The sequence below is a fragment of the Fulmarus glacialis genome, unplaced genomic scaffold, assembly GCF_000690835.1.
Source record: "Fulmarus glacialis isolate BGI_N327 unplaced genomic scaffold, ASM69083v1 scaffold1121, whole genome shotgun sequence".
Taxonomy (NCBI): Eukaryota; Metazoa; Chordata; class Aves; order Procellariiformes; family Procellariidae; genus Fulmarus; species Fulmarus glacialis.
The window spans coordinates 1-24667 of record NW_009191939.1 but is presented as its reverse complement, the minus strand read 5'-3'; the positions used below and the strand labels follow the sequence as shown (position 1 = coordinate 24667).

The 24667-nt window shown below is 41.3% G+C and overlaps 1 protein-coding gene across 1 annotated transcript in view; it reads left to right on the top strand.

Moving 5' to 3' along the window:
* The window catches only part of LOC104083381 (ribosomal protein S6 kinase alpha-2), a 69147-nt gene extending 44511 nt beyond the window's left edge, over positions 1–24636 (top strand). Inside the window, exons 11-15 of the mRNA XM_009586851.1 lie at positions 209–334; positions 16173–16262; positions 18697–18855; positions 20051–20212; positions 24556–24636. Of these exons, the coding sequence (XP_009585146.1) occupies positions 209–334; positions 16173–16262; positions 18697–18855; positions 20051–20212; positions 24556–24636 (618 nt within the window). The remainder of the gene's footprint in view (positions 1–208; positions 335–16172; positions 16263–18696; positions 18856–20050; positions 20213–24555) is intronic.
* The last annotated feature ends 31 nt before the right edge of the window (positions 24637–24667 follow it).

Here is a 24667-nt window from a genome sequence, read left to right as displayed (position 1 = left end):
TCCATCTTAAGACTGGAAAAAAGTAAAAAGGGAAGGGACACACTTGTTTAACTAAAGAGCTTCAGATTTTTTTAACTGGACTTAGAAAAACTGCTAAGGACAAGAGAGCTCTGTGAAGGAGAAGAGATCAAGCACTTCCTTTATTGCTAGTCCTTGCTTTTACATACCCATGTCCTGATTACCTTGTTTCTTTTGTCGTTCCCTATAGCAGTTACATGGGAACAACATTCACTTTACAGACGGATACGAGATCAAGGAGGACATAGGAATTGGCTCCTATTCAGTGTGCAAGAGATGTGTTCATAAAGCTACAGAAACAGAGTTTGCAGTGAAGGTAAGAAAGCCTTCTGGTAGATGCCAGAAATGTGGTTGAGACTGCTCTGCCAGCCTGGGCAGCAGGGCGGTCAGTGGATATTTTGTTGGCTTATTTCTTGTTGGCGGGTGTTGCTTGTTTTTTTTTCTTTTGAAAGATGACAGGTTTCATGATAAGCCTTATATTATTTCACACCTTAATCTCATCAAGTAAAATTCCTGAATGGAAAAAACCTTTACAGTCTTGCATGGAAATCCTGATTCCTTGCAAACTAGATACATTGAATCATCATAATAAACACAATAACATATAAAATGATTGCAAAGTTGAACCAGCATTTTATTCTTCTTTCTCAAGTTATTTAGTTCTGACATTTTTTATTGTAATTAGACAGATTTGTCAGTGAAAACCATGATCACCTTCAAAAACTTAGATTTCCTTTTGTCTCCTTGACATTCAACACCAACATGCTACACAAAGGAGCAAAAGGCAATCTTCAGCAGAGATTTAAAATATTAATTCAGTGGAATTTAGTTGGATATTAAAGACAAGTCAGTGAACTTCAGACTTGGTCAAGCAACACTACATAAAACAGAGTCACCGCAGCCGCAGAGGCCAGGAAGCTGCTAGGAGGTAGATATGAGGGAACCTTTCCTGGTAGGGAAGAACTTCAGTAGAACTGCTTTGGAAGGTCATGCGCAGAGGACTAAGTCACAATCTCTATTAAATGCTATTGAATAAACAGTATGCAGCTATTACAGGGGGCCCAATGTATGTGGCAAGTGGTTGTGAGGTTACGGCTCAGAGGGAGAGTTCCAAACATTCAATTTTCTTTAAGAAAAAGGCATAGCAATTAAAACACTCATATGATACAAAAGTATTTCATGTTTTTGTTCTCGTACCAAAAAGAGACAAGATTGGATTAAATGAGGAATTAGTATAATGAATTTGAAAAGACACGGACAGTTAAGATCCTTTCATTCTGTATGGGAACAGATTGCTTAAATGGGCATAAGACAAAAAGTAACTCCTTGGAATCAGTACATAGAGAAACGTGTTTACCAAACTTGCAGTAAACAAGGGATTCTAGCCAATTGCCGCTCTACTTTTCTTATTTTAAAATTTTAGAAAAGATACGTAAACTTAGCTTATAAATGAGATTGTGTCTTTGCTATTAAATGAGATGATGCGAGCTTAAAGAAGTGATCCAAACTGCAGTCTATGAGATAAATGAGCTGCAGGTAGTCAGTAGAATAATATTAAGCCTTTTACTGAGTATTATTTTCCGTTACAAGACTGGTGATAATGCAGTATCCATGAAAGTCCATGAAAGTTTTGGTGTCTCTCTGTGATGGCCACAAAAATCTGGAAGCCACTAATAACTTACAATCTGTGGTGTCACTGTTCAAATAACGGTTGATTTTTCCAGGCTACATCATAATTAGGAGCGTAGACATACCAGCAGGTCCGTGGGCTTGCGCATGAACATGCTAGGATTTTAATTTCTAATGAATGGAAAAATTAGGTTTTTCCAGTGTCCAGGTCATTTGTCAACAGATGGCATTATGTTATAGTAGGTATGGGTTCTGTGTAATTAAATTCCATCTGTGATGAACAAAATGCATGTTAAATTAAAGTAATAACTTTAATATTTTATTTATATCAAGTATTGCTGACAGTTTTATCAGTGTAATATAGCCAGCATGAAACCAAAACAGAAAGACCTTGGTCCTCAAAGATGTCTGAGTGCCTGAATCCAAGAAGGTCCAGCACCTACTCAGCAGCTGGGGATTTGGAGTACCTCAGAGGATCCAGAGCAAACTCAACACATGGAGACACTTAAAACTCCAGAAGAGTTTAACACTTTGATTGCTAGGTTTATGCTCTTTCCCATTTTTATTAATCTTTCCTCTTTTTATTCCTTTCTTCCTCCACTTCTTATGACTCTTTTCTTGTCATGCCAATATATCTTGATTTTGACTACCAGTTTAGGCAACATGCACAGCATCTCGGTTTCTGACACAGTGTGAGTCAAATGCGTCGCACAGATTTGGGGTTGGAGGTGGCTGGTGGGTTTCTGTTTGTACTGTCTTTCCAGCACACTGAGTGCTGCCTCTTTGATTCTTATTCCTACCAATATATTCATTTTACTTTCCTTTCAATTTTATTTTTATTTCGTATTAAGATTATATCATTTTGTTATCAAAGTAGCTTGCTTTCATAAAGATTGCACAATGCCATCCATTTCAAGTAATTAGATAGCACAGGAGTTGCAACTGATATTATCATAATTATATATCAGTCCCTTTTGACATGCATCCTTTAACTCTCTCTATAAAAATCACTGTAATTAGACTCTTTTCATTTCTTGTAGTAAGTATAATTTTCTCAGTGCTCCCTAACACATAACATTCACAGGAAAAAATATCTGCAGTGATAGTTTGTATGATAGGCAGCAGCCCCATTTGCCTGGCACCACCTCATTAAAAGCTCCCTCTTTAAGATGAACTGCCAACACATCAGAGAGCATCATCCTGTCTCCCCAGGGGAAGCTGGTGTAACAAAGGAGTTAAGGAAATGACGTGGTGGCATCACCACGGGAAGACACACATCATGTCACTGGGTAAATAATCTCTCCATGGAGACTGCCACTCACCAGGCCTTATTTACTATTGCTGTATAGTGCCATATTGAGACAGCAGAGTACTGAGCCAGAGTAACTGAGCCAGAGCTGCAGCCAGAAAATCCACTCAGAAAAACAAAACCTAGCCCAGAAACAGAATATATTTATTAAAATGCAACACATTTCATCCCTTTTTCTTTTGCTGGCCATCTGCAACTAATTGGGGGGTATCTTACAGGGATAATTAGATGTCTAGCAGTGCAAAGAAGTTCTTTGCTGGTGTTGTAAAAGCACTTGAACAGATCTGGAATTTCACTTGTTTGAGAGTTCAGTGAGACTAGGCACGTCACTCACTGAGGTGCTTTTGGAAGTCCCCCCAGACATCTCTCTGCACCTGTAGGTATCTGCCTGCCTTTGTAAATCCAATCACTGAGCCTGCAGAAGAAGAGAATTTTCTTGGAACCTATTCCCTCTTCTTCCATGTCATCTGTAAAAATGAAATGCTAATAATAAACTCTAAATCTATTTTAGACGTGCCCTCAGGCTCCTAAATGCAATATTTAAGAATTCAGACTTATATCTCCACTTCTGAGAGCATTTCAATACCATGCAACAGAAAACCTTGTAGACAGCCAGATTTCCTGCAAACTGAGTCTACCCTGAAACTAGTAGCCACCTACCTGGGTCAGTGCAGGTAGGTGTTGGTTTAGCAAGTCTTTGTATCATATGCTACTGTATGTACATACTCTGAGGTACTTTCAAAATTTTACTCTTAGACTTTCTTTCCATCTCATTCCCAAGTGAAGAAAAGTACAAAGTTCTGAAATACAAGTAAGTATATTGTTCATTCTTCTGAATGCTTTATAAGACTCTGGCAGAAATAGAGTGTTTCTCCTCTGACGGACCTCTAACATGTTTCAGGTTCTTCTGCTAGAATATTGATCATCCTGACTACAGCAGGCATAATGATTTTTAATAGCAAAGGGAACTTGCGTTGTCGATCACTGTTACAAGCTTCACATGGGTATAAATGTAACAATGAGGTGAAAAATAAAGGAAAATCAGATCAAACTACTTCAGTCACATCAGTATCTAGAGAAAATAAGTCAATTAAGTAAAAGAATGATGCTAGAGCAGATGGGAAGGATTTATGTGGATGGAAGAAAGTCTGCAATGGAAGCTTAAACAGATTAAGAGCTTTCATTTGGAAAACAAAGGAAATGCTACAGTTCGGAGTTCTTGGTGAATCAGATTTTTCAAAACCTGCCACAGATTTGATGCAATTAGCGTATTCCAAAAGTTTTTCCTTACGCAAAACCATTGCGCTGGTTTCAAGCTTGGATCCCTACGTGTAGTGAAGTTTTCAAGCTGGATTTTCAGATCTGCTTCTTACTGATGCCAGATTAAGTAAATTTGCAAAGGACCTGATTGCATACCCCTTTTTCTAAAGATTTCTCTATTTAGATTGACTCCTTACCAGCAGGAGAGATTACTGGTGGATAATAGCCAAGTAGAAACTGCTGCTGCTATGGCCTGTTCTACCCCTGATATAGTAACTGCCCCAAACGTTGCAGAGGCAGGTGGCATAGGTGCCAGCTTCAACAGCTTGATGCCAACTGTTTTCTTCTTCAAGTCAAAAGAATATCTAACTGGTTAAGTCTTACGGATTTTTAGTCCTTCCATGCTGTTAGAGCCAGGGCAAAGAACTGGGTAAAAGGACAGGGTATACACTTCTCCCTCCTTTGAAGAAGAAAAACATACAGTAGAGATAGTCCCAAATGACAAGTCCAATTTTGCCGATGCCAATATTACAGTGGAATTTGGATCTCGAAACACATGTGAATTTCATGACTTTTTCCTATCTCTGTAATGTACTAGCCAACTATTTGTCTCCAAATGTTCTACAGCTGTGAGCAAAGCTAAATTTTGCAGTCTATGTCTGCCTCTGGGATACAGGTTAGTTTAGAGTCCCAGTAAATCCTATAGTTCATATATAATTCTAGTAATTATGAAGCACTGGAAGTACATCTATCTCGGCATGTTTTGGTATGTGCAGACTGGGGAGAAGGTGCATTTTAATTAGCTATAAAAATGCAATACAAGCAGAGAAGTGATGTCAACATGCTATCAATAAATACAAGTCAGTAACTCGTGAGAGCTGTTTTTAGCGGGCCTGTGTAATCAGACTTGCTATATACCTCTATTTATTTGCTAATAACAGTGAGTGACATAGTCATGAAAAGCTGTATGAATTCCAGAGCTGTTTCATAATCTCTTCAAACTTCATTTTCCTCTTCCATTGATGGTCTTGGTTTGGTTGGTTTTAGGTGGTTGGTGTAAGTAGATACAATATCATGCTAATCTGAAGGCAGGAGGTTACACAGTGATATTTAGTTGGCTCTACAACTTTTTCTGCATAACCTATATTATGGTTATGTCAGGAGTTTAGTGCTGAACGCAGAAAGTGTGAATAACAAAGAAAAGGTAGTCGTCTAAGATTGACTGCAGTGGTGCACTCTTTTGCAATTCTTTAAAGAAAATAGGAATCCTGAACACATGTAGCTTTATTTATTGAAACAGGAAAAGAAAAAAAAAGAAGGAAAAAAAATCAGTCCAAAGGTCATCAAATCTCCTTGACAGTTAAGGTGTCTGTAGATCTAGAGAGATTTGCTTAGATTTGTTTCTTCTTAACTGTAGAAAGTCACTAAAGTGACTTTCCTTTAAAGTGAAACAGACTGTGAAGGGTTTGTGTCTATTTTTGTCTGTCTGGGAGGTACCTAGCGTCTGGTGGAACATGGATAAATATATCAGCATTTTAATAGGCAAGTCAATGGAAAGTTTGCTGGAAAACCTCAGATTTCTTGGCCCTGAGCCTGCCAGTTTGTCAACACCAGCAGGTACCCATCCACTGCTCGTCCAACCTTTCCTCCCTCTGCCTGCGCCAGAACATGGTACAGGGCTCAGGCCCCAGGGTATATGCAGAGATCTCCAGGTCAGAGCCACTGGTAAATGCATCCCCTTTAAATTTAGCTTTGCAATTTAGCAGAAGTTACCTGCTGCTGGAGCAGAGCAATAACAGGACTCTGCAAGGGAGAGGATGGGCTGAATGGGTATGGATCAGATGCTGAGGTCCTGTCTCAGTTCTCGTTCAATCCCTAGTCATGCAAACTCCTCTTGACTTTGCTGGGTGGCTGTCACAGTAAGGTTTGTATGGATGAGAGTATGGCTCTATCACACCTCACACTCGGAGGAAAATGGCATCAGGAAGAATATAATGTGATCTAAAAAGACCTCATTAAAAAACCTGCTACCTAACTGAAGGGAAATGGGAGTGATAACTGTGCTTCCATAAGCCTCTGTCCTTGCTCTTCCCTGAGATGGCTTATCACATTATCTATGAAGAGCGTATCTCTTGCCTCTGCAAGATCATACTGATGATTCTGAAAGATACTTTCCAATATTTTATTGAGAAAATATCTCTGACTGCAGTCTCCCCAAAAATTTTCATTCCTATTTGCTTTCATTCCTTGAACGATATGTAATGAAGCTGTTCAATACACTCAACTAATTTGTAGGATGGAAATACGAAGATTTGAATACCAGCATCAGACAAGCGTCGCATAAATGTGTTGCTAGTGTAGTTAAAGTTTTATTAATAAAATTGAAAAACAAATCTATAGATTTCTGTCTTACTAACATGCTTGTATAAGTGAGTTTTGCCTGTAGTACCTGGGTAGGACTACTAAACCCTGTGGGACCGTGTGCTATTTTGGTATCCATGGTTTAAGATAGAATATAAACAAATTAGAGAAAATCTGTAGCAGAAAATACGCAAGAATTACAAGCCAAGGTCTATCAAGAGAGCTACAAATATATATGATGTGAGGCAGACAAAAGTCCAGTGGGATGTGATCAAAATCTATAAATATCTCTAAGGTGATATAAATGATGGATGACAACCATTTGGTTGCTAAAGACAGCAAGACAAGACAGAATGTCTTGAAGCTAAAAAAGGGAGTTTCAGAAAAAAAAGTCTGATGGTAAGAGCAGTTGGTAAAACAGACTTTTCAAGGATATGACCAAGACGTCCTCCCCCTCAGACGCAAAGAAGTTGGATCTGTCATATTAGTGGAAATGTAGCCTTACAAAATGCAGGGTCAGAGGTATAAGACCCCTTCTTACCTTGATAAACTACAGCGAACACTTACCATGTTCTCCCATGAAATTTGGTTTATAAAGCTGGGATTCAGGAAATCCTGTTGTCCAGACACTTCCGTAAAAGATGTTTTTCACTGTCTGAAGGATACTTAAGCTGGTAGTGTGGCACCAGATTCAGTAGGCTATAGGGTGCTATGTAGGAGATACAGGCTTCAGAGCAGATTTAGGCACCAATCCCCGCGCTGCTTTGGATTTGCATAGGGAGGGCTGTTTTCCAGAGTGCTCTGCAAAGAAACCAGCATGAAGAGCCCTAGACTACAACTGGAATCCATGGTGGATACGTAAGAGTGATTACAAACAGCATGGACGGGTGTCCTCTAGATATGATGGAAAGAGAAAATTATTTACAGTAAAATGGATAAAGTAGCAAAGGATTGGTGGAGAAAGTCTATGAGGATCTTATGTCTGATCTGTGAGAGTATTTTTGAAGGCCTTCTTGGTTTTCCCGTTTCAAACAACTTCATCAAGGGGCCTGACTTCCACACTGGACCAGGGCCGCTGTGTACAATTTCACTCACCACAGCAGGAAGCAATGTAGCATATTTTGTATGCTGTCCTCGTTTTTTAAGATTTGGGTTTACTCAAATACCTGCAAAACTTCAATGCGTCTCACTTTTCTATTGTTTTGATTTGAGTGTGTTCAGATTTCTGCCAGATACTCTCCCCGTAGAAATAAGTCAGTTCTCCAAGGAGGCACTGCTCGAATAGGCAGGACTCTGCAGCTACAGCTTCAGAAAGGATGGGCCAGTACAGACTGCTGGGCTCCGCTTGAAGGACTTGGGAGAAGAAGGCAGTGCAGAGAGCCAGGAGTGCCTTGAGCACTTCTACAAGCAGCAAGCTTGTTTGTAGCAGCAAGAGCCATTGCTGGCTGGTGACTTTCTGGGTAAATGGGATCAAGGCGTTGCTTAAGTCTTAACAAAATAAACAGAGGAGGCAGATAGAAATACAGAAATATGTGCAGACCACCTCTTAAACTCAGCTTCAGAGCAAATCTTAGATGTGCCGCGGTTGTACATCCCCTCTGGCGTAAGGATTCCTGCAGCCTCCTTCCCATTTGGTCACGAAGCTCACAGTGCCTCTCTCCTTGGCATGGCTGAGCCTCTGAAGAATGAGATGATGGCATTTCTCACTGCTAACTAGATCTTTCCTGAGACCTAGGATCAGGCAGCAGTTTTCCTACAGCTTAGTAATATCATGTTTCTCTTCTGTAGCCTGCTTGCCAAATACCTAAGTATTTTGGACAGAATTTGGTCCTTCGTGGCTCTGTTTCTCTTTTGGGGCCATTTAAACCGTGTTTCTTGTATTTGTCTTCCATATTGATGTAATAATTTTCCCCTTTTATAAGATCTGAATATGATATACTGGTTTCCATCCCTGAAGCTTTTTGTCAAAGAAAGTGGGAGTAGCGTTGCAGTCATTTTATGGACTGAAAACTCATCCGTCTGATCCAAGGACGTGTGCTAGGGCTGAGCAGAGCAGACTAAAACACAGTGCAGAGCCTTCCCCACCGAGCTATTCTGCCTCCAAAACTCCAGACTTCTCTCTAAAATGAGCTTTGCTGTTTCACGGGTGCTATTGAAACAAATTTGTTAATGCTTCTGTGTTGCTTAGAAAATGTGTGCTACCGTATAAATGCTAATTACTAAGTACTACAGTTCCAGTTGACAGCTTAGGAGTGCTAAGTCAGCAAACAGCGGCAGCGAGTGGGAATGCTCTGTGTGCAGAAAGTTTAATGTCTCACCCGCACAGCTTGATCTGATGGCCAGTGCTTATCTCAGAAAAGTATTGCTAATTAGGCTTGTTTCTCTTATTATAGTGAAATTCATGTCACTATTTTTCTGAAAGATTTAAGCATGGATGGAGGGAATGAATTTCTGGAGCTAATCAAAACTAATAGCACAGCAAATAGTCCCTCAGAAACTATTAGGCTTGGAATAGTTCTCCTTGGAGACATCTTAAATGTAAAATTATACCATGTCCTTTTAAATAATGTTAGCCTTTCTGCAGTGATTTTCATCCAGCTTGAGTAATTTGACATCAAAAAAGGAACCAAATTAAAACAGATGCTTGGCATGAATAGGGCTTATTTTTAGAAGGAAATATTACTGAAATGGAAACCTGTACATTTTCCAGCGGCACAGAACTGCAGAACTCTCTCTTGTGACACTTTCATTGGAATTAATATTGTAGGTGAAACTGTCAGGCTAAAAACTCTACATGCTGCTGCACCTCCTTTCTTCAGCAGAGATGCAAATCCCACGTATAGTCAGTTCCACCAGTGGTGCCCTGAATTTTCAAATATATCATAGATATGGTGTACACATAATGTGCAAAGGGACACGAAATTAATTCTCCCTTTGCTCATCCCTCCCCCCCAGAAAGGGAAAGGATTTCTACAGGGAGTATTGCATCACACTGTATTATATGAATCTCTTCTTAAATGTGATTAATCTCTGCTTACTCTCCAAACAGACTTTAGAAAAACCTTCAAATTATGTAACAGAAAATAAAGCAGCTTTAAAAAGTGTAGAAAGCTCTCTTCCTCCTCCATGTTTTTTCCACAAAGCCATGATAAGTTCCCTGGTGCTGGTCAAAAGGAGCTTTACATAGTCCTGCTGCCTAAACACACTGGCAGCCTCAGCTGTGGCTGTTCAAGGTATTGCAATGCCCAAGTGTCTGCCCTGAACTTCTGCTGGACTTTCTGTTGCTGTAGCCAGAGCAGCAGATCAGGGCTGTACCAGTGGCTCAGCTGCCCCGGTTCATGCTCTTGTACCTCTGTTTCAGCTGCCAGGGAAGGTCACTTGGGGCAGCTGAAGGCGAGGCAGACATTGGTCTACATTTGGGAGTGGGGGCAAAATGAGCTATGCCTTGTGCCCCTGCAGCATGACCCACTAAAGCTCCTCAGTCAAAGCCCCACAACCTACTTTTTATCCATGTCCGTGCTGCAGGGTGTACCTTTAATTCTTGTTGTGGAATAAATCCACTAAAATAAAATGGAGAATTTTTGCTGCAGTCTATGGTAGTGGCACACACCACAGTGTTAAGGGTTAAACCACAGTGCCAGTGTTAGGTACATTTAGCTTTCCCAAGAAGGGAGATGGCTACTGTTGCCTATTTCAGTTGATGTGATTAGACAGAGCTTTTGCATCCTGTTTCACATAAGGGGAAAAATCAAGTCAGAGCCAAGCAAATGTTTTAATGCAGTCTTGTTTGTTCATTAAGGATGCACAAAGTCCTTTTCCCAGCACAGGAAGACCCAACAACAGACAGCAGTTTCCTGACTGCTAGCTCCAGCTTAGCCTGGCCAGAGCCCCATCCTTTCTCCTCAGGCCCGTATCACTGCTCTTCCCATCAGTGCATCTCATGTTTCTTTTCTGTCTTCTTTCTCACTCTGTTGCTTTTCTCTCACCCTTTCTTTTAGGCTGTTCATTTTCCAGACAGCAAAGGCAGTTAAACTGTCACCTCCTACCTCTTGCCTTTTTCCAATCTCACAACTGTAGTGATGGAGGACTCCATGTGAGAAACACAGCCATCCTCCTCGCGCAAGGTCACCCAAGTTAACTTCAGCTGTTTGAAAAGGCAATTTGTATTAACAGGGCTAATTCTGCCCAAAGTGGATTAGGGAGTGCTCACACATACCATTTCTTTGGCAGGGCTGTAAGTCCCAGGTGGTGGGTGGTATCAAACAGCTGAGCACTGTAATGTCTGCTAATGGCATAACTAGATCCAGAAGAAATTGATCTACACTGTTGGAGGCACACAAATACCTTCACAAAACTGCAACAAGCAAATATAAATATATGCTGTCTATATAGTTGCTGTACCAATTTCAGCAAGGCTTTACCTACAGAGAACTGTATTGATACTCTCTTTTATACTCATCAGTCCACTCTGGCAAGGCTGAAGACATTGAAAACCCATTAGTAAAGGAGAATCGGGTGATTTTTTTCCATGCAAAAGACTTGTAGAAGGACTTGTAAAAACTGGCCAGACACGTTAATTAGGATTTTGAAAATGTTCTCTCCTGATCCTTTCTTCCTTTTTAAAGAAAGAGTTCAGTATTGTCCTTTGATGGTGCTCGACTCATTTTAAAATATCACGAGGTTCTTACCCTAAATTCTGCTGAAGAAAATGCACCTTTTCTTTCAGCTAGTCGGTGAAATACACAAAGGATGTGATAGTCCAAGAACAGACAAGTCCCCTATTAGAACAAAGGACACTATTGCATGTGCTGAGCCCATTTTACTCTGGAATTGTTTCATCCACTGTTTAATATAGATGAGTTTCTAAGCAATCCCTGGGTGTCCACTACATAGAGAAAAGTCTATTTGTTGTATGGCTCAGTTTCTTATTTTTCTAAAGGACAGTAGAAAACCCCTGTGCTTCATAGCTCTTCTCTGCTGAAGTACAATAGAGCTCTTGTACATTTTCAGTTAAGTTATTTATACATTATGATGGCTTTCTGAGTTGGTGTTCTTCACCACACATCTATGGAGAGAAATAGAAAAGTAGCATCATTACATATGCCTCAAAACCTCAGGACTAATAGCAGAGAAAATCTTCCCTTAATTCTGTAACAGAGGGTGTTTATGTATACATTTCAGTTGAGTTCAAATCAGAATGAATTTCCTAAAGAAAAGACATCATTCCTTGCACAGGAAGAGCTGCAGGAGGTTCATGGGCTGTCACAGAGAGGAATAGAGAAGAATCTCTCTTTGTGCAAAACACAATGTCTCAGAGAAACAGAGTGACCACGGTGGCAAATGCTCTTTGTTACCACAAGAAATATTTAGAAGTTACATAGTTTTGCTCAGCTTTTAATCAGGGTTTAAGAGTGTCATTGCCTATCTAAAATTCAGATAGACATATTTAGCTTGCCAGCATCCAACAGTAGAGCTTGAAAGCTACTAGATAGCAAAAAAATTAACTGATTAATAATAATTCTGAACAAGAGCAGACACTGTGTCCCATGCTGTGGCCATGTGTGGTCTCATCTAGGAAGTCTGATGAGAGTACGGCAGTTCCTGTATCCGTATCTGTAACATTAAATGCTTTTTTTCTTTCTAGCATTGCAGCTTCCAGTATATAGGTAGGAAACAATCCAGAGCCCTTGGTCCTCATTAGAGCAGGGTAGCCAACAACGGGCTATCCTTGTGGGGTCTCTCAGGGCAGCCTGAAAGCATAGCTCTGAGAGATGTTGTATTAAAATTAGTTTGAGGACCATACCTAACTGCTACGTTGGTTGGGTGTGAAGTGCCACATATGCTGTTGTCTGGTCTACACAATCTGCACTGGTTGAATTCAGTGGACAAAGCTAAAACCTCTCCATACGCAGAGGTGGACTGACAATGGAGCTGATCTTGAAAAATTAGAGATAATTAAACTCCAAAGCAGGAGCAGGAGGAAGAAACAGTAATGCAGAAGTGGAAAGCCAAGTGCCTGGTATGGGTGTCTGCTCTGGTAGTGGTTCACCACTGATCAAAGCCCACTGGAAAGAACACCCGTGTCCCCACCCTGGGAGAGCCCCGGGGGGCACCGGATCTCAGCGCAGTGGGAGCACAGCCCTGAGGAGCCAGCAGCTGCTTTCCAGGTACCCCCTGGAAAGGACTAGCAAGAAGAGTGCCTTGGTTTGTTTCCAGGAGGCAGAGTACAACCACGGTTAGACTTTGTAATGCCTCCCTCACCTTCTCTGGCAATCGCTAAGTCTGACTTAGCGAACACTTTTCAAATTACGGTCAAGGCTGCTTCATGTATCTTGGCATTGACCCACTCCAGGAAGCGGGATGTGTGTGTAGGTAAGCATGTAGGATTGTGGACGAGGTGTTCACGGTGATTTTGGACTCTGTGCCCAGCAGCCCATGTGTTGCTGTCTGGAGAAGAAAGTGGTTACTGCACAAGTACGACAGACGCGACATGCTTTTGCCGGGAGGCCAAGCAGCCCTGTGGCCGGCTGGCGAGCGTGGGGAGAGCGTGCAGAGGGGGCTGTGCCGGGGCTGCCTCCGTCCTGCTTCTCTCCTGCTGCATCTGCACAAGGTGCCTGGAGCATGCTTTTCCTCCATGTTACATACAGCAACACCCGTAGTGAAAATCAGAAAATACAGCTGCACAAAAAGCCCTTTTTTTACACTTGTCCAGTGAAACCACTGCCTTTTCACTTACATAATTTAATTCATGTAATCTGATACTTTTTGAGAATCTCAGAACTATTTATGAATATCACCAGAAGCCCACGACACATCTCCCTTAGCCCCTGTATTTTACAGCTCATTTTGGTACTAAGTTGGGGCAAGATTTGCAGATGTTCTGGGGATGCAGCACCTCATGGTGTGATGCAGACACCTCTGGGTGCAAAAGGAGGCAGCAACCACCGGCTGAACCACCCTGACATGGCAGCTTCCCTCTTTGGAAAGTCTGGCATGGGTTTAACGACACACCGAAACACTTTCTGAAGAGGAAGACCAGGAGAATCGGGTATCACAGTGGAGCTACAGGGCATAAGGAGCTGCTGTGGCCATTGCAGCATGTGAATAAAGAAACTGTGTGAACTGCAGCCAGTCTGAATTGAAGAGAGATTCTACTAACATTGCAGCAGCCACCTCCTTTGCTGCTTTATCAGTTATGGGCCAAGTGTAAGTCACAGGCACGCTGAAGAGAGGCACCGTCAGGGTGACAGTCTCTCGCTGTGGAGGAAAAAAGTTGTTCTGGTCTGTCCAGCCGGACTGCCCAGGGACTGAGAGGAATTTGGCAGGTCCCTTCACAGCTCTGACAATGATTTGTTATATGGTTTGGGCAGCTTGTCCATTTAATCACTATATCGCAGCTTGTGCACACATTAAAGCAAAAACCATGCATATTTAGTGGGACTGTCTTGCAATTTTTATTTATAAAGCATATTGTGAGTTAGAAGCATTACATATCATCTACTGCTTTTGCTGCTAAGCCAGTAGCAGACTGCTTCAGGTTATGTTATTTTGAGTTTTGTGTCAATGGCTGAGACTATTTTTGGTTTGGATCTTTTTTAGGCCATATATATCCATTTATAGTCCTGCGTTATTAATAGTTGCTTAAAATTTTCCACAGCTCTGGATATTTCCTTTCACAGGAAAATACAACAGAAAAGGAATCTGGAATATATTGCTTGCTACAGCACCATAGTGATAGCAGTACTTCAAACAGTGGCAGTAATACTTGCTGCAGTAAATTCTGCTGGTTTGTACAAGGCAGGCAGATCCTAACAGGTGCACGTGTGTGTAACTACATTAACTTGACAAGAGCTATATTAGTTTAGCCAAGGAAGTGGCCCTGAGGATCTTTTTATATGTTAGAGTTATTGGTTGAGTGGGACACATTCAGTCACTGTGGTTGTATTTATGAGGAGTCATTCAATCAGGGTTTTATTGGCTTTTTGAGACTAAGCTGGGAAAACAATGTTATTCTAAGGAGAAATTACTAGCAGAATTTTTTCCACTCACCTGTTTTTGAGGTTTTTCCTTCATTTATTCAAATGTGGACAACAGCCATCTACCTGCATCAGCTCCCTGTTGCACTTTCACTTGTTACACTGCTATTAATTCAGAATCAAATCACTGATATGGCTTCAAATGCATACCTCAACCATGGACAACTACTGACCATCATTATCACTGCAAATGCATGCCAGTCATGATGACTATGAAACCTCTGATATATATTCAAGTATGAACTATTATAACTGATGCTTAAAATTCTAGACATGCACTTAAATGTGTATCGCCGTAATTAAGCCATAAAAAATGCATGCAAAAGCAGCCAGGCATTTATCCTCATCAACAAAAGAGATTTTTAAAAAGTTGTTTCCCTGCAAACACCATTGTTTTAAATCTGTTTTCTGTGCCTAGTTCTTAGAGAGAACTAACCACATTTAAGGTTGAAGCCTTGAAATCCAAGCCAATCATGAAATTATGCTTTTCTGAAAATGCCACCCATTCCTCTTCGGTACACCTGTTATTCAAAAGTACTGCTGCTGTTTTCTAGCAATAAGAAATTGTGCCAAAATACTGTATTCCTAATGAGTTTCTAGTAGAACGAGTCTTTCGCCATTCCCTGTGCGGTTGCATTTGAGATTCCAAAATACAGAGATCTCCCTTGGATGATTTTATAGCTATTTTTAGTTTCATATTTATCATTTAAATCTGTGAATTGAGAAACATTAATCAGTGCTCTCAACTGGGCAAATGATTGAAGCTCTTTGATTGACATCCCAAATATAGGTAATAGCATTGACGAGAAGTCGGTGCCATCCTAACAGCAGGCTTTCCATGCAGTGATGCTCTCTAAGCAGCAGGTGTCATGTCTTTCTGAGACCTGCTGCTATAAAACTCATGTCTCACTCTACTCTCTGATAAGGCAAAAGATGCTGAATACAGAAAAGTGATATATAAAGCAGATTTCTTTCTAGCTTAGGAATGGGCAGAGTTTGGTTACATGGCCAAATGCAATCTCTGGCCACTCTCTTGTTCATTACAACAGCGTGGCCCAAACAGCCAAGTGATTACCAATAGTTTCAACTCAGACCTCCCCTGACAGTAAATGTCTATACATTTTCATTTCTGACAAACCCACCTGATAAGAAATTTCTATTAATTTATCAGCAGATATACAACCATATACCAGTATTATGAACGGTTCCATTTTTTATGTCAAAGAGGTAATTTTAAAACTATTATTATTTTTAAATTCTCCAGGTTGTTTGATTTCTAAATGATACTTCTTGTAGCTGCCATTATTTACAGGCAAACAAAACTATAGGCATTAAAAAGAGGGCCTACACCTTCAGAATCTAAACTAATTATTGCTCCATCTGGCTTTGGCATATAGTCAGCATGGCTCTCATTTGCACAGGGTTTGAGCTGTCCTCTCTTAGAGTAATGATTAATAGAAGAATTTTAAACTTTAATTTGTTTGAACTGTAGAAATTGCTTGTTTTGTGCTTAGTGCTGCTAGCTGGTATCTTACTACACTGTGCTTCATTTATTCTAGATAATTGATAAGAGCAAGAGAGACCCCTCTGAAGAAATTGAGATCCTCTTGCGATATGGACAGCATCCAAATATCATTACTCTTAAAGATGTGAGTAGTCTTTGAGCACTTCAGCATTACATGATTTTCACCTTATGGTCAGGCTCACCTACTAGTCCATGTCTGGAAAATTCTTCAGCTGAAAGTCAGAGCTAAAACCAGACCCATTGAAATCAAGGAAAAAACATGACTTAACAAATTACTGGATAGCAGTTGGAAAGACTGGTCAGGTTATACATTCTCCAATTACTGTCTAACCAACTGTAAATAAAACCAAAGGGGCACAGTGCTGGAGAACAACAAAATGTGTTTGGTTTTGCAGCGCTTTTCAGAAGTGAGATCTCCCTAGTTGGGTGTTTCAGGGCAAGCTGCTGAGCACACGCAGTGATGCTGCTGGGCAGGGCATGCTCCTTCGTGAGCAGCAGCCGTTCCCATGCAGCCTGTGGGATCTGCTCTGTTGGGAAGAGGAGAGCTCACAAAGTCACTAAGGTTTCCCCCGATAGTGTTTTAATGCCTGTCGCAAATGAGTGGTTTAGAGGCCGCTTAAAGAATCACCATCAAAGGTATTAGCAGAAAGTGATTTTAATAGAGACTTACAAAGATGGGACCTAACAGAATTCGATGGCAAGGTTCACTCTATTACTTATTACATGGATGAAACATATAAAGGAAAATCATCAAGGGTTTATATCTTAGGGACTGTATGTGTTTAGCAGCACTTAATCATCAAGTAATCATTAACATACTTTAGTAGCACTTAATCATTAACTAATTTAATATTTACGAAATAAGTGTTAGTAGAGTCTTCTATAATCATGACTTAATTACAGATTATGCTTACTATTAGTCCACACATACAGACAGACAGGGGAAAAAAAAAAAAAATGTACAGAAGGTATACCAGTTAAAAATTCCCCTCAATTTTAGTGAAGAAATATTCACGTCGAAAGTCTAGGCATTTCTTTCTCAACAGGCGAAGGGTTGAGCTTCGAGGAGTGAAGGAGTTCAGCCCAGGTCCCGTCATCGGTGACAGTCCTCCGAATATCGCAGACTCGAGAGGTCGCAAGCTCTGAGAGGCGCCACACTCAGAAGGAGATGCTGGGCGCAGCCCGCTGCGGTCCAGGAGACCTCAAAGGATCTCACTTAGGACCACTGTTTATAGGTTCTCAAGATGATTGGCTTTAATCATCCGTAAATTTCCATCCTGGCCACAGTGCCAGGTGGTAATTACTAAAAATTCTCAAGGTTTCAGTGTTGTTTGACACCCGCAAGGTTTCAGTGTTGTCCTACTTGACACCCGGGCCAGGCAGTAGGAGTACGTTCCCAGCTCAGCTTGTGCAGAGTTTCTGATACGGTCAAGGAGCGCTCAGCCGCCAGACTCAGTGCGCCAAGGCTGAGGTTTCATGGGAATTTCTGAGATCAACGAGCAGCCTCGGGGAAGGAGGGGAGGAAATACACCACCACAATGCGAGGGAGTATTTACCTTCTATTCAAGCAGCCTGAGAAGACATGAAGCTATCTTTCTTCAGCATTTCATATGAAGAATAGCCTTTGCTATGCTTACATGCAGTAATGACCTTTAGTCAGAGATGTTTTACTTACACTGCCTGCAGTCTCACCTAGGATTGTCCACACCATGTCAGATTCAGAGTTTACAGAACAAAATCCTGCTGATGTCAGCGGCCAGTACATTATGGTTCAGACCTTAGAGAAGCATACAAAAAATTTCTAATCACATGCCCTCAGGAAAGTGTGCCCTAATTCCTAAGTGTTAAAAAGTATCTTAAAATCTGTGCAAAAAATGTTTTATATTCCTTTCCAAAAACATTTAGCATTGATGACTATATCACCACCTATTATTGCAGTCCAGATAAAGGATTATGACATGAAAATGGCTGTCTTCCAATATAGAAAAAAAAGTATTTACCCCTTGCCATTGACATTGAAGGTAAATACATCTTGCAGCTGATGTCAACAACGTATTCACCAGAATTGCAAATCTAAACTATATAATATCATTGGAAGCAGGTCTTGGCCAACAGTATAATACAGTTCATTTAGCTGATCATGAGTCAAAGGAAAATATTGATATTTGAAATGGCAAATGTTACCCTGTAGAAGTGGAAAGAGAGAACACTACTGAGAAGGAGGCTTGGGTGAGAGCCAGCAGACATTTCAGGCTGTGTGAAGTGGTGCTGCTTTTAGCAGCTTGGTCTACTCTGCTGACATGATAGCAGATCAGGAAAGCTACGTTTCTGCATGGACAAATCAGCAAGTTGCTACAGACATGAGAAAAAAGTGATGATGAAGTCATTTTATAAAGTTGCCTTTTCTGTTGTTAAGTGTAATAAGCACATTTCCCACACATTAACTGACATTTTCTTCTTGCAACATCTCACACAAGCAAGCCAACGCTGTGATTAAAGGACCAACCTTTACCACATTAATGGGTCCAAAACATATATTTATTTTATTACTCTTCCAGGTCTATGATGATGGGAAATATGTGTACCTGGTGATGGAGCTGATGCGGGGAGGCGAGCTCCTGGACCGCATTCTTCGGCAGAAGTGTTTCTCAGAGCGGGAGGCCAGCGCTGTGCTGTGCACCATCACCAGGACTGTGGACTACCTGCACTCTCAGGGCGTAAGCATTGCTTTTTTGGCTATCTGCATCAACCATCTTAAAATCTGACTTTTAGAAAAAGCAAATAGCTGTTGATTTTGCTTCTCTGAGATGTAAATACATTTTTTTCCAAAAAAAAAAATCTTTCTCCATATTTATAATTACATTTGCTTTGTGAAATAGGGTCATAGGCTTTTTAGCCATTTCCCAACTGAACTGCAGTATGTTGAAGTGGTATTTTCATTCCCAAACTATACTGATTTTCAAGTTCATGTATCTTGTTGACATACTACTTGTTTACTTTTTATCACAGTCATTATTGCAGTACCTGATCTTTTAACAGAATTTCAGACGGGGTAGCTGAATCAGCAAATAGGTAGAAAATCAAATGCTCAGCTTTCCAAATGAAGTGGCAGTTTGAGCAGCTGATGGGAAAGGCTTCTGACGTGCTGTTAAAGACCTGCCTTTTAAAATCTAAGCTCTCTATATACAGCAGTTTGAAAGTCTCTCCTTTTCTGCTTTTCAGGGACAAGCAGTTTGGATGACTAGTCAAATATTTGCTGCTTTTTCTGTTTCATGGTTAAAACAAGTGTATTTTGTGCTTGGGCTTTTATGTTTTCATGATAGTTTTTCAGTCTTGCCATTACAAATAAAGGCTGTTTTCCCACCACTGAAATGCAGCGTGTCTGGTAAAACACGCAGCCACTTGAAGTTCAGTGCCTACAGAAAAGATTTTTGTGAATACATTTTGAAATGAGGAAAAAAAATAATCCCTCCCTTCAGGGGAGGACATGGACATGGACATGGACAGTCGCAAGAAGACCCTTACACACTTTCCTGCTATGACGGGATTTCTTCTTTGCCTTTCAGCTGAATATTTAGGGCCATCAGGTTCCAGGAGACTCTGACACGGAGGTGTTTGTGCAGCAACTCCCTCTGACCGCCCTCAGGAAAGGTGTCCCCCTTAGAGCAGCAGCCTCCATCATAACAAACCAGCAGAGGCTGTCGAACATGTTCTTTCTGATTTTAACAGACTTTCACCTTTTTTTTTTTTTCCTTCGTTTGCCCAAGGCTTTTAAGCAACTTTTCTCCAAAACTTAAATATTTTTGGCATGAGCTCTTGACCTACCTCAACCAGCAGACCAGAAATGGCAGCCAAACCTGGATGCTCCCTGACCTCCTCTCCTCATTTCTTACTCACTGCTTTCTTGTTAAGGTGGTGCACCGAGATCTCAAGCCAAGTAATATCCTCTACATGGATGAGTCAGGAAACCCAGATTCCATCAGGATCTGTGACTTTGGGTTTGCCAAGCAACTGAGAGCGGAGAACGGGCTGCTCATGACTCCCTGCTACACGGCCAATTTTGTCGCCCCTGAGGTAGGATCGCATTTCAAAGCCGTGAGTAATGAGTGTGTCCTGGGAAGCGGTCCTTCCTCTCTCCCTTTTCCTCGCTGCCTTTACAAGAGGAGCAAGGCAGAAACCAGGCTACCGGCACTTGCACAGCCTCTATTACCATAACTTTCCTATTCCTGGTCTTGACAGGACAGTTGTTTTTCTCCTGACAGAAGCCGGTGTCTGCCTCAGACTGACGTAGGCAATGATTTGGCTCATTACTGGGATAAATACCTTTTTTTCTGTAGCTGCTTCTGCTCAGACTGCTTCCCCTCTAGTGCACTGCATCAGAACGGGATAAGGCTTAAAAGGGAAATCTTGGTATCAGAAGTAAGACTCAAAAGAAAAATCCATGCATGAAATCCTTACCACACTGAAGTCAGTGGGAGCTTTATCGTTGACTTCATTGAGCTAAAGAAACATCTCTCCTCTTGGGCTTTCCTCGTACCAGTCCCTCCTGTTATGGGGGATGTAGGAAAGGGCTGCTTTCCCATTTTTACTGACAGGGAGATGGAGGCAGACCAAACAGCCTGCCCCAAGCGCGGGGAGAGGTGGCTCTGCATCGCTGGGAAGTGCTGTTCCTTTCATGCAGCCCCATGGAGTGGGTTTGGTCCCACAGCTGTTTGAATGACTTGGGCTGTTTGCTGTGTTTGACCCTTGAGACATTCATAGCTGCTTCCTTCCGATGAAGGAGCAGGAGGTTAATTTCCTGGGTAATTGTCCATTTCTTGTAGTGATGCTTATCAGCAATTTTAGTATTTGCAATACACAGCTTCAGATGTGTGTCTGCCTCTGCTTGTTATGGTCCTTATAAGAAAAATACAAAACTATTGCCTTTCAATACTTCATCTGTCCTGTACTGTCAAATACCACTTTCTCTTGGTTGGTATCATTCGGCAATCTTTTCTTCCCCATAACTCTCCTCCATCCAATGTTCATCTGCATGGTACGTAACTGGGAAGTGAAAAATGGGATGATCTTTCTGTATATGGTCCTTTCGTGATATCAAAAGGTACAGGAATCACAGCCTTCCAGCATCAGAAGGAGAATTTGTTAAATTGCGACCATTGCTGGGGCAGTATAAATTCAAAGCAGATTTTTTTCAGCAAAATATCTTCCATTGCCAAGACAGATTGGTTTGTTATTTTGTTGCTGTTTGGTTGGGGTTTCATTTTAGAAACTTGGAATGAGCTGTTTAAAATTTATCAAAATAAGTTTAAAAAGTTCTGTGGCACCACAGCAGTTCAATTTCTAAACCAGAAAGAAATCATGTTTGCAAGATTTAAAGCACTGACATTTTCTCCAAGATACAATGCGCTTAAAATAGGTGTAGCTATTTTTCATGATGGGCTATTTTGTATAGTGTCTGTAACCACAAACGTCGCCGGCCCAATGCAGTTTCAGATCAGACTCTTCTGATTTGAACCGAAAGCAGAAATCATGCTCCCAGACATTTGTGATGAGTAAGACAGGTCCTGCTAATGCAGGAGACGTTAGAGATTAATTGAAACATTACGAGAACTGGCAGAGAGCTTACGTAAAACCTTAAGTGCTTTTACATTTTACCTGTGATATAATGCTGCCCTCCAGCCTAGACTTGACTTTCACGTTCCCTGTCTGAGCCCTGCTGCGACGTCTGCCATAAGCCCATGAAACTAAATAAGGTGGCAGAAAGTCAGCTGAGCTGATGACAAAAGAGGAGGGTGGCAGAGGAAGGAGGACATGTTTGCCCGCTTGAATCTTCCTTTATTTTGGAAACATTTAATTTGGGGTTTAGATGAGAACGTGACCAAAGATGAAGGCTGTCCGGGAGAAGACGCACGCTGCCACCTAGTGCGAGTCCTGCTGTGTGCAGGGAGCGAAGGGCGAGGCTGGGGCCGGAGGGAAAAGGCAGCCTGCCGTTTCCCTACTGGTGCGGTACGGTCCTTTTGGATAAAGTAAAAGATTTTATTCTGCAGCTTTCCTCCAAAATCCGTGAATAACTACTGTTTTGGCATTTGAAATGATGAGATTGTTTATTAGCTTTCATACCCATACGCATCCCTGCTTGTGTCACAACTGAGAAAAGCCTATATTTGTAACATTGTTAATCCAATAAATCAAAGCCTATAGAAATAAAAGGGGTTTGGATAAACATCTGAGCCATTATCAGAACTGGATGAACCCAGAGGAGGTTTATCACCACAACGCCCTGCCATGTGTGGAGCTAAGAACCAGCTCATGTGTGTATTTCAGATCCCACCAAATTCTCTTTTAGGGTGACCTAGACCCTTTCATGGGTGGTAAATTCTTCAGCATCCATTAGAGTAGGACACCAGTGCACATTTTGCAAAGATGTTTCCCTGATTGATTTGTTTCTAAGACAGATGCCTCTTCCTGTTTGATAATATCTGCCCCTAGATCAAACACTAATCTTTTTGGCCAAACTTTCCAACCGTTGCTCCTGCCAGCTCAGTGTTCTTGCATTAACCACAGTTGCACAGACCTGCTGGAGATATTTTCAAGCAGCAGCGACACTAACTGATAACTCTCACTAGACCCTGTTGTTATCCATGGGGTAAAGTTGCTGTCAATAAAAAGTAATTCCCAGCAAAGTTTTCCATAGACACTGGCACAGAGTGAACACCCCTGTTATCTAGCAGCATTCTTGCAAACTGAATGACAGCACACAGTGACACCTGCCCATCATTGTGGGGTTGTGTAACCATGTACTTAATACCCTGCTCCACTAACCATCATCACTGCCCCATTTTTATGTCATTTGCCTTGGACTCGATCGTCCTTGGTTATTGGAGGAAGACAGTGATGGCAATGAAAATTTAACTGTTCAAGAAGCAACAAGAATGGCCACACCAAAAGATAAATGGTGGGTATTCAGTCTCACAGGTGAAGCAAGAAGCAACTGAGTTTGTCAAATAGCAAAGAAGTTTTTCCCATAAAAAATAACATTAACAGAGTGGGAATGAATGCAGGAACTAAAGAAATAGAAACAATTAAAACAGCCAGAGAGCATACATATGATGTGCAGGAGAGAGAGGCAGAAGCTGGGTTTTACCAGCTTTGTCAACAGGAGGAAATACAGCTTTTTCTCCATTTTTTTTTCCAGGTAGCAAACGTTCGCTCAGCAGCACACCTGGCAGATGATGGCTTTACCACTCATCATTTGTAAAATCTGTCAAGGCAACATTTTCTGAAACTATTTTTTCCTAGCGGTGCTTGGTCTTTTCTGTGATAGACTTCAGATAGCTGAAATCACTCCTGGTAATAAGGCTGCAGGTCAGAAAAAGACTTGCGGAATTTGTACATTCCTTTTTCATGTGCTTTGCAAAAAATGAATGTATCTACTGATCCATCAGAAGGGGACCAAACTCTCCTTGTGTGTCAGAACTGAATAAACAGAAGGGTAGTTTGCTTTTATGAGCAAGTGGGAAATCTGGAGGTGGTCCTTGAGCTTTTCTGAGCCGAATTTTTTTCCCTAATCTCAGCAATGCTGCCTCAGTTGGTGACTTCACTTTCACTTGGACCTGCACTTACTCAAATAGGCATTTCTTCTGGTATGCATTATCATAAATGAAATTCAGATTTTACCCTTACTGTTATAACTCGCCATCCTGTACCAACATTGAACCTACTGGTCAGATCTCTGCTGAGTACCATGGGTCTTGTTTTCCCCATAGGGAAAAGGGATCAAGTTTTAGCCTATTATCTGTTAAGTCCAGCCTAAATGTGGCCACTTTTCTTAATACAGAATTAAGATAAGAATAAGCTTTTTACCTCTCTTTGCAGTTGTCATGCTTCTTTACTTGTCTGACACTAGATATGCGTTAGTGCGCACCCATTTGTTGTATCAAATCCAAACTGAGCTGAGACTTGCTTATCACTGTCACTCAGCCCTATGCTTGTTGCCTCCTAAAGGTTCTTGGTAACCTTTATGTTAGGAGCATACGTTTCAAAGTGTTCTATGATTAATGAACTTTTTTTAAGAAACATTTTAAAACACTGAAATGTTGTTCTGCTTTGCTGTGTGTTAGGTGGTCAGAAAGGCTCCCAGAGCCTGTAACAAACTGCACTCATCTCTGTCACTGTGGGGGTGACAGCTGTGCTGGGCTTGAACACTAACCAGCTCACTCCAGCCTGGGATTCACCTTGCTCCACACCACTACTGAACATTTTGCTCCTGAGGCAGCCACCTGTTCAAGCCAGATACGCAGTTAAGCCCTGGAAATGTCAGCATATACAACCACCGATCAGTGCTTTTTGAAGACCAGAAGCTAAAAATTCAGGAATGCATATTAACCTATTTTCATCTCTCTCCTTCCATAACATAGGTCCTTAAACGCCAAGGTTACGATGCAGCCTGTGACATCTGGAGCTTGGGGATCCTGCTGTATACCATGTTGGCAGGGTGAGTGAAGAATCATAGAATCATGGAATCATTAA